Below are 11,209 nucleotides of genomic sequence, written 5' to 3'. Positions count from 1 at the left end.
ATTCCGAGAACCTTCAGCCACAGTTCGGAACCTTTTTTGAGATCTCAAGGCTTCAACATGGCTGACTCACTTGATATGGACAATCGGGATCCTAACAACTTGAATGACCATGTTAAGGTAAGAAATGCTTCTGTATATGGTTATTTTCACATTTGCACGTAAGAATTTCAATATATATTTGTGTTCAGAGTAATGTGTGGTTATATTAAGCAACTGTTTTAATTTGAGGTGATGATAAATCTGACGAAACATTTATCGGCGAAGCAAGAATTCTTATCATAAACACTTTCTTTAACGATGTACACTAATTAATTTATCGTATGTTCGGTGTCATTTATCTAAAAAGAATACGATGTGAAATAATCAATAAATATGAGCGAAAATATGACAATTCATTTAATTATTATCATGAAATTTGTTTAACTAACAGCCTTCGTCTCATCGGTTAAATAAGTAATGACTGAAACATTAAGGGCATTGCGATAAAAAACGTTTTCTATGGAAATGAGTTGTGTTACAGCGCAGCAGATTCAATTGTTCACTAAAGACAAGGCAACAATCCATGTATTCATACGATTTCTCAGAGAAATTAAATAATTGTCTTTTCATACAAATTTGAAAAACTTATTAACCATATTAATACTTTTGAGACAATGTATGGTTTCCAGGATGTCCAGCAAACCTTAATTAGAAAAAACGCTTCAAGAAGTAAATAAATGATAAGGATCTTGCCGTTTGTGTGGGTAAAGCCATAGTGACGGCCCTCTGCTAAACACAAACGTTGAATCACCATGTAGATCTTGCACCTCTTGCGTGCAGGAGTGTATTAGGGTAGTTTTGCTGAATAATAAATACTGATGTTATACGTCCCCATAGAAGCCTATAAACAAAGCAGAGTCTTGGTCTGGTGACCCTGAGCTATCATAGACATGTATGTACTGTAATTTACCTCATACTGACAAAATGATAAACCTGAATACGCATTTTCTTTTTGAATACAATATTGAACCTTTTCTGAACTAATTGTTTTTAAACAAAACTTATGAATATATAAAAGGATTTATTTGAAAGTTGTATATCATTCAAAAGGCAACGATAGGTTAAGAATTAGTGAATGACTATGGCTTTGTGCCGCTTTTAGCAATATTCCAGCCATATCACGTCGGGGGGCACAAGAAATTGGTACCAAACTTTATACCAATGTGGGGAATCAAGGCCTGTACTTCGATGTGCAGAGCGAACCCTTTAACCACTAGGCTACCCCACCGCTCCCATAGATAATACAATGACAGTAGATTTGTAGACTAATGGCATGACGTATATGGTTAACGCATCTTCGTCTGTGGACATCAGAAAACACCTTGCACAAGACTTAACCTAATGATTGCATGTGTATCCTGAAGTGTATGTAAGTGTATATATATTTCAACAATTTCTAAAGCCAAATACTTACAATATTATATTATCTATTATCTGTCATCCTTGACCACATGCATACGTCAGTACCATAAACAACCACATCCTATTATGAAACTAGCTCTTATGTATATCAGCTCTGTTGATGTACAATGACATATTGGTTTGCCAGTTTAGATTCTTTGTACTTCTCACTCGCATGTTCCACGAACTCTGACACCTCTACCTGTAGGACTGTCATTAGTATGAAATCCCCAAGACATTAAGTTGGTCGTTAATTCAAGGTTTCTACGTTTCAGGTGTTGTTTGAGGATGTGATTGCCGAACCGGAAGGCGCCCATAGTATTGACTGCGTCTGGAAGTTATCCTACACATGCTTCAACATGTGGAAGGGCTGTTGCTACAACATCCTCTCAATTTTCTGTGGCTGCCCCTTGGCCATGTGTTGGGGATGCGAGTTCGCCTTCATCACGTTCCAGCATGTGTGGCAGATTACCCCCTGCATGAGGATCTGGATGATCAACCTTGGCTGTGCCCAGAAGTTCTTCGGAACATGCGTGAACTGTTGCATCTCACCTATCTGTGAGGCATGTGGCATGTTCTTCAGTAACATCCAAGTCAAAAATGGCTAAACAGACGCAGAACCACTGAAATAACTCTCTGTCTCGACATCTCTTTGGACTTTCGTAAACTCTCCTCGTCGCTGTGATCTTGACACTGTACTGTTTCGTGGATTCTGTGATAACTGTATCTGCAGTGTATATAATATATACATATTTTCTTTACCTGTTTCCTTTTGTGTTATGTAAAGATGGGGATCTGCAGGTATTTCCTGCCAAACGAAGACGAGATGAACTAAAGGAACTGGTACCCTACCTTTGTGTGATGAAAAACATCACCATCAATTATTACGTAAATTTGCAAATCTACCATTTGTTATCCACGACATCTACATAATTAAATTATATTTATATTTTCATAAGGTTCGTACTGTTGTAAAAGGTCAAAAAGGTAATCAATTGAAATGAAACAAGGACTTCATATATCATGTAATAACAACAAATAATCTATGCAAACGTGTACAGCTCATTGTATAAATACATGATACCTGAATAAAATCTGAAAATTCTTCCATGGTATTTCAACATGAGCATATGAAACTACCTTAGAGGAGAAGAGCCCGACTGTGTCAAACAAATGAGTCTAATCAGCGGGACTTATGCTTAGGAGATGGTTAACCTGATTATTCAATCATACATTTTCAATTTTCAATAACGTAGGATTTCCCGTGATGTAAGTTGGTTAATCTTATAGAATCATATGAAAAGTCTACAAACACTCGAGTAAACATGACATCACACGGCTCCTTAACAATGCATGGTTTCTAATTACACTTTAAGTGACATGGTATCACTTCTTATATTGAACTGAACATAGTCTTGAAAAACATCGGTAGTAATTAATCGAATGGTAACTGCGATTACACAGATCTTTCTCAATGGAAAAAAACAACGAATCGGACAAAGTTTGTATTCGTGTTGGTGCAGGAACATCGGTTTTATATGTTGACGTGTATGAACATACTCGTGCCTCTACAGTTACACCGTTCTTGTTTGGATCTCCTACAATATATGTTGTAAGGCCACTGAAATATGTTCCTTTCTTCCAATACAAACCCAATATGTTTGCAGATTAAAAGTCTTCTTGGGAATATATTTTGTATGCTACGGTTGTGTTCTAGGTTTGTGTTCAAGATGTTGTTGCTGAAGCAGAATGCACACAATGTAGGCTGTGGGTGGAGTCTATCCCCACAGCTGCTTCACCTGCTGAAAGAACTTCTGCTGTGGCTTATATACCTGCCTCTGTAGCTGGCCTTTAGCTATATGCTGGGGATGTGAGTTTAGGGAACTCACCTTCCAGCACGTGTGGAAGTATACTCCTTGCTTGCGAGTCTGGATGATCAACCATGGCTGTGGCCAGAAGTTCTTCGGACCATGAGTGAACTGTTGCTTCTCACCTATTTGTGAGGCTTGTGTTTCAGCAACGTCAGAGTTAAGAACATCTGAAGCAACCTACACATATCGCATCTTATGCTTGGGTTGTTGTGACACTTGTACTACACCTGTGAAGACTAGAATCAACCGTGTCTCTGAACACCTCACACAGGAAGACTAATCTACCAGAAGCATTATTTTGTGAAATAGAAATTTGTCACTGAGTTCCTCTTTCATAGTGTGTATTTACATGTTTTCAAACTAATGCAAATGGTTGGGAGTATCTGTCTCAAATGTATATATCAAACTTGCAGTGAAGGTTCATACCAGAATAAATAAAATATTCAACACTGGGACTGCTGTCTCCTCGGCTATGGGTTTCTACTACAAGTCCTCAACATGGCATACGACGATGTAACCTCAACGTAGACCTAAACATTGCGAGTCAATATAACGACACTATGGTCCTGAACATGGTTACAAAATAACGACACAGTGCTCAACATGGCACACAATGTAACGACACCATAGTCCACAACATGACATTATAATGACAAGGTTGTCCTCACTGAAAGAATGTTCATATAGCGCACATATCCACGCAACTAGTACATGCTCAAGGCGCCTGAGTGTTCCCTTGATCAACGGATGTCTTTTTTCTGGCATTCTTTTAACTCAACTCCCTGGGAAGTATTTAACCCATGCGGCCTGTTAGGTGCAGCGAGTTAGCACACAGCCTCAACCTTGCAAGGTACCCATTTGCAGCTGGGTGGCCATGGACTGGGACACATAGTCACAGTATTTTGTCCATTGATACTGCACGTTACTATACCCGCAACTAGGTGTCTGCACGTGTTCGTGTGTCCACCACCTGGTCACCTACCATCGGATGAGTGGGTTCTTTTAAGTGCACAGGGTTGTGTACTGCACACTAGGGGTAGTGGCAACACTGAAAGAGTCTGCAAGTAATGTTAGCTCCAAGGTTTCTACACCCGGTCACATGTGGGGATCGATCCCGGCATCTTTCGCTCACTAGTGAACAATGTAACGACACCGTTGTCATCAGCATTGCGTACAGTGTAACGACACCCACAGTGCGGTTACAAATGACCTGATTCAATCGAATGACAGACTACATGACATGGTCTACTACCTTTCACTATGATTACAGATGACTGTTTAGGGTCACATGACAAAGTCTAATGAAACGGCAGTACAGTCATGTAATGAAGCAGTGTCGTGATATAACTTTAGATGACAGAGAAACGCTTGATATGACATTATAATATTACATGCGACAGTGCAACGTTACGTGATTCAGTGTAACATTATTAGGCGATATAACGTTGCATGGCGTTATAACTTTAAGTGATTAAGCATAACGTTATTGGGCGGAATAGCGTTAAGTGATTCAGTGTAACGTCATATCGCGGTATAACGGTAAGTGATACAGTGTAACGTCATATCGTGCGTGTTATAACATTTCGTGACTCAGTGTAACGTCATATCGTGGTATCACGGTAAGAGATATATAGAGATTCTAAACGAGTGTCTGTCAGATACCATTTATCTTACAACGAGTTGTTTCAAAACGTTTTCGTTTGGTGGTTGTCGTCATCGGAAGATTGTTTCGGATATCTCTTCGCATTGGGGATCAGTACTTGTGTACCAGTTTACGTTCAATGTTCTCTCATATTCGACCGGAGCCAAAACTATTGTGTGTGTTTAATTAGGTGTAGAGGTTACGTTCACTATCAATGGGGGACTTTCACACCCTTCCCGGTTTCCCCGAGCCAGAAACTGCCACTTGCAATGTTACGGAATTTGGAATTTACGGAGTTGTCAGTAGGAAATGTCAGTTGATTACATTCTGTATGTTATGAAGACATGAACTTTGCATTATCATGCATCGGAGGAATATCTTAAGCAATGACTTATGTGTAGATCAACCGTTCCTGTACATGTTCGATTGAATAGAAAGGGCGTGTGTCGCCATTTGCACTCATGAACCCTAGCAAACGTTCCATGTTGTACATTGTTTCAACGGGTGTGTTTTGGTTCTGATTGTCATGAGTGAATTTGATAACATTAGAATCACATAGTAGCTCGGAGCTTGAAGTGGATCTTTATCGGAAGAATCATCATGTTTATCAGTGAAAAATGTCATCTTCATCAATTCATCAAAGAAACAACGAGGCAAATCGATCTCACAATGGACAGGCACTGGCGTTATCGTGTCAGGTATTTTTGCAAGACGATACATAACACTTGTCGCATCTCTCCAGTAAAAGTACCAATGCTGTACATTTTGAATATTCGAAGGGAATCCCAGACTTTATCTCTAACGGCGATTTTCACATAGTTGTTTACACAGGTATCACTGATTGTTCGAGCCATTTTGAATTCATGACTGGAATCATGTTTCAATAAAAGGAATTAGAAAATAAGTAGATTGGTGTTATATTTATTCTAATTGTGTTACACTGTATAATTATACCTGTTTATGTTGCACTAGCGAAAATAACAGGTAGGTATAAAGTTTTTTTTGGCACGAGTAACAGGTTTCTGTTTGATTGAAGGACGAGTAACTTATCAATGAATTTTAATCAGGAAGGTAGTCCGTCATAACCTGACCCTAGGTCATCACCATGAGTAGCCAATCACGGGATTAGAAATCGATCTCACACATATGTTTGATACCAGTTTTCTCACATGCATGGGTTTCTCACCCATGGGCGTGTAAGAAAGTCTCACATCATATCGCGGGTTAACGTTACGTGATCTAGTGTAACGTCATATCGCGGTATAACGGTAAGTGATACAATGTAACGTCATATCGGGGTATAACGTTACGGGATTCAGTGTAACGTCATATCGCGGTATAACGGTGATACAATGTAACGTCATATCGGGGTATAACTTTACGTGATTCAGTGTAACGTCATATCGGGGGATTAAGTTACGTGATTCAGTGTAACGTATTGGGGTATAACGTTATTTGAGTCAGTGTAAGGTCATATCGCGGGATTAAGTTATGTGATTTAGTGTAACGTATCGACGTATAACGTTACGTGAGTCAGTGTAACGTCATATCGCGGCATAACGGTAAGTGATATAGTGTAACGGCACGTGGCGGCATAACGTAAAGTGATACAGTGTACTGGCATGTGACAGTATAAGGTTACACGATACAGCCCAACGTTATACCGCTAAAAAACGTTACACGAGACAGTGCTGTATCAACCTAAGAAAGTAGCGTTGCATTATGTTAATAAGGTATCAAGGGGGAAAAACATGACGACATAACGTAACATTACAAAGTGCAAGGTCACCAAGCTCGTTATCGCGCAGTGAAACAAGAGTATAAATATGTCTGTATGTTGAAATAAAAAAAGCATCCAACACGGAAATTGTATGTAGGAGGCGACTGCTTGCAAACCAGTATTACAATAATAGTAATAATAAACGTGTATTGAGCTTTTCCAGTATTACAATAATAGTAATAATAAATTTGTATTGCGCTTTTCCAGTATTACAATAACAGTAATAATAAATGTGTATTGCGCTTTTCCAGTATTACAATAATAGTAATAATAAATTTGTATTGCGCTTTTCCAGTATTACAATAATAGTAATAATAAATTTGTATTGCGCTTTTCCATGCTTAGCTATCAAAGCGCCGTCAAGGGAGAAAGCCAGTCGAAAGCTTGATGGAAGAGATAGAGAAGTTCGAAAGATGAATGGGCTGGAGAGGAATGGAGTTCAAGGTGAAGTTGGTTGGTTCGCGAAACATATACTGGGACACTGAGCAAAGAGATCTGGATGGAACATAAGATTGGAGAAGATCTCACAAATATGGTAGAGCTCTTATAAGCAAAACAGAGGTGTTTTCATAGCAGATTCAATGCTGCACAGGAAGCCAGTGAAGCTCCTTCAGGATGGGAGTGATCTGTGTGAATCAGGGCTTAGAGAAACAATGTGGGCTGTTTTGTTCTGGGTGGCTTATAGTCTGTTAAGGAGCGCTTGGGGAGAACCAATGAGCAGGCCGTTACAGTAATCTATCCTCGAGATACTTAAATGCACAGTCTGGGTTGCATCCAAAAGGAGGCACGATCTGATTTTGCTGTAGATATTGTAAACACTTGGCCTATTTGGTTCTCAAGATTGACAATTATATAATTGGTATTTTATATTTGATATCTCGCCAGAGTGTTTTTTAATGGCAAATATCATACCACGGGAAAGAATATTGTACATGGCAAGACAAGTGCGAAAATTGGAGACGTTGGGATCCGAGGCGATTGAAATAGGTGGTATATCTATTTTAAAACATTTGAGAAGGGCATGGGAATTCCTCTTTTGATAACTTGTGAAGGGGTCTTTTACACAATGTGAAAGGAAACAGAACATGTTTTGCCCTCCACAGCTCCACTTTATGACCTCCAATTATGAACGCTTGAAAGGTGAGGGTTCTCCAATCTGTATCCCTTGTAATGAAATAATCACGGTCAAACATGTCCTGCTTGACTGCATTGATTTTCCATCACAAGGGATCACTATTTCAGTGTGAAAACAATGAAGGATATTTTAACCAGGTCAATTATCATTCCTTTTTAAAGAAATTGAATTGTTTCAAACGTCTTGATAAATATGTTTTGTAAATATATTAATAGCACTCCAGCGGCTGAAGTGATGATGAAAATCCAGGTAGGGTCCATGCAGGAAGCAAACGTATCTTAAAACCTCGTGGTCCTTAATATGGTAATCTAAAGTTCAGTTGTTAACGATTTGCAGCTTGTTTTATATGTTGCATTGTCTATGGTTTTAGATTTACGTGCTGGTTTTACACCTTTAAATGTGATTTTCTGGTTGTTTGTAATGTAGTTCTTCCACATGTTTTTATATTCTTGATTTATGTGTCATGAATGTTTAACTTGTTTTGGTCACTTTATGGCTGACATACTGCCGATCTGGCTAGAAATCTTCACTCACTAACGCACTCTCATTGCTGACAAGACGTTTCATCAAGACGATTACATCAATTAAATTCAGTTTTTCGTTTATTTCGTAAAGATGCTGATGATCTACACTTTGAGTTTGTGTTTTTGTTAATGCATCAACAAATGGTGTAATTAAAAGGGAAACGAGTCTGTATCTAGTGACGCAAATTCCAGTTTGAATTATATGTAATTTAACCATCATGAGGATGTTACATTGGTGCACTATCTCGAAGAGTACAACAAGTAGGACTAAATCGGTACTCTTACAGATAGTGGTATCCTAAAAGGCTTCACATTAAAAAAGTCCACTCGTAAAAGATCATATTATTTTCAAAATAAGTCAAGGTAACTGCAAATCGTTCCCACACAGTAATTGCCTTTGTGTGTATCTTGTCTTGAGGGTGTAGTTTCAATGTTTCATAGAAAATAGTAAACCTGTTCCGATGAAGATCGCGAGTACCTTTGAACTTGTATGTCTTTCATCAAACCATGACATATCCCTCAAACCCTCTTCACTCAGCGAGAGGATACCCAAGTCTGAAATACTAAGTATTATGAAATACTCAAAGTCAGAAACGCGCGAGAAGTTAACGCATGAAATCGCATATTATATATGATGAAAAACGCAATGTACAACGCATGTGACGTTAAGTGCTGACGTTGAGGAAAGCCTGCCTATGGCTGTACGGCAGACGTTGAGATGTTGTCCCCAAACACGTTCAACAGACGTTAAAATATGTACTAAATATATAGATATGCCCATTCGTGTTTGAAAGAAATTATATTTTTAGCTTTTTTTACACATCTAATAAACGTAACTGCATAACAACACATGCCTTAAATATACTCTTAAGAAAGTAGGGGATCTCCATTTTTAATTTACGCTTGAAAAAATGGGAGATATATCGCAGTCAAACAATGTTGATATAATAGTAATGAATGTTTTGAGAATGCATCACCACTTGCACTTTCCTTATGACCATAGTTGTTTGTACAGTAATCGCTCTTGAAAGATGACTGGTGTATGGCGTGAAATTTGCATGTGTACGATTTTCATTTAAATAAACAAAAAAACAAAAAAACAAAAACAAAACAAACTGGCCAGAAAAAACACTAACAACTCTGTGATGAAAAATGATTGTCAAAATTGGCTTACAGTGATTTATCGACCTTCTTGACAACCGTCAGGATCAAGAATGACACCCCATGCACGTGGATGGGACTACTGCGTTGTGTTTAGGGGAGGTGATAAAGAGAAATGGTGGTGCCATCATAAGTTGTCTGTCTTTGAAAAGTTGGTTAACGCTTATAGGTTCCCCAACTTTTTAACGAGTATATAAGAAAAGGGGGTTTCATGGCTTGACACAAAGCAGTTTGGACTTCAATCATAATTTCAATTGGATATATTTTGCAAATGACAATTCAGCGAACCCTAGGTTAAAAATGAACGAGTATTTTGTTAAAAAACTCAATTTAAGTCAAACATTCACAATTCGTCAGGTGAACTACAGTACCTAAACAAAGGTAGAATGAGATTATCGCACTGTGATCTGGGCCGTGGACTTGAAACAGAATATATGTTTTATAATAATTATACCTGAAGGTGTGTTGTGAGATATGTTTATCCGAGTTGCTATTGACAACACTGTAAACAAATGCTGCCTTGGCACCATATCGCGATGGTTTTGCTAAGGTGTCAACTTGAAACACGCAACACGGACATTTGACCTTGCGAACACTTGGGCTGAGCATTACAGGCGGTATATGCATGACGGGGTGCAATATGTCGGTCCTGTATGTCTAACATTAAGTCTCTGAAAATAAATGATTTTGGGAGAAAAAAAGCCAGTGTTGAAAAGGAGCCCCAGTGAATTTGGACATTGGCAACCTTCGGGAAATCTAGACATACATTAAATAGGTCTTTTGCATTGTAGAAATGGTCGGTATGGAAATATAGCTAGGAGATATGGTTCAGGTATCTGGAAGTAATTCAAAGTATCTCTGTCGGAAATGGTTGCCCGAAATATGTGAAAAAGCCGTTTACACTTATAAAATACAAATACAGGTGCGTTCAGTTATTACATACATTTCAATCTAAACGATCCGACTTACCTAACGTGCGTTCTGCCCACATACACTGGCAACTTTATATCAAATTCTATTTTTTGCCTATGAATTAACGAGCATCATATCATGAAGCTACAAATATTAATATCAATACTAAAGTAATCTGATAACGTTTAGTAATGTGAGAGTATGGGTTTTTACTACAGTAATATTTCAGCTTTATCACAGTGACATGTATACCTGACACACACATAGACAAACAAAACCGGACTTTCTTCGGGCACTTTAACCACTATGTACCCGATTACACCGTGAATGAAATGAGAATGGCGATGGTAGATCACCCTGACGCTCTCCCTATTCTTACTGTGTCTCCAGCCCAACCTGAGTTTTGATCCGACACGACGCGACTGTGGAAATGTATGCAATGTCGTGATAAACGAAATACTCTTGCACACGCACACAAACAGGGCAGGTAGATTTTTCTTCATCTACATTTGTTAAAAACAAGCGACTCGATCTAGTTTATAAATCAATTTAAAAACTATTTCCAAGTTACCTACATTTTAAAACTTAATAAAATAGATCTCACATATAAAACACTTAAAAAGGACAAGGCCTTAAAAGAAGAGGGAACGACGTTTGTTTGTTTTCATATAATTTAAAGAAAAATCATATTCAAGTTTATTTATTGTTATTAATCACTGTTGTTTTTACGACATTTACAGTGAA

General features: G+C 38.2%; 1 protein-coding gene across 1 annotated transcript; it reads left to right on the top strand.

The window, feature by feature from the left end:
* On the top strand, positions 1–2,545 carry LOC124281955 (caveolin-1-like). Its single transcript, XM_046717960.1, has 2 exons — positions 1–117; positions 1,716–2,545. The coding sequence occupies exons 1-2, from the start codon at positions 58–60 to the stop codon at positions 2,046–2,048; spliced, it is 393 nt and encodes a 130-aa protein (XP_046573916.1). The 5' UTR covers positions 1–57; the 3' UTR covers positions 2,049–2,545.
* The last annotated feature ends 8,664 nt before the right edge of the window (positions 2,546–11,209 follow it).

Source organism: Haliotis rubra, unplaced genomic scaffold (assembly GCF_003918875.1).
Source record: "Haliotis rubra isolate DU_JTF1 unplaced genomic scaffold, ASM391887v1 Scf291, whole genome shotgun sequence".
Taxonomy (NCBI): domain Eukaryota; kingdom Metazoa; phylum Mollusca; class Gastropoda; order Lepetellida; family Haliotidae; genus Haliotis; species Haliotis rubra.
This window is presented reverse-complemented; position numbering and strand designations above follow the sequence as displayed.

What these genes read in the sequence shown, in the direction of transcription:
- LOC124281955 (XM_046717960.1), top strand. Translation starts at nt 58, where the DNA reads ATGGCTGACTCACTTGATATGGACAATCGGGATCCTAACAACTTGAAT. An exon ending in ACTTGAATGACCATGTTAAG is followed by an intron (nt 118 to 1,715) that starts GTAAGAAATGCT and finishes TCTACGTTTCAG; the next exon opens with GTGTTGTTTGAGGATGTGAT.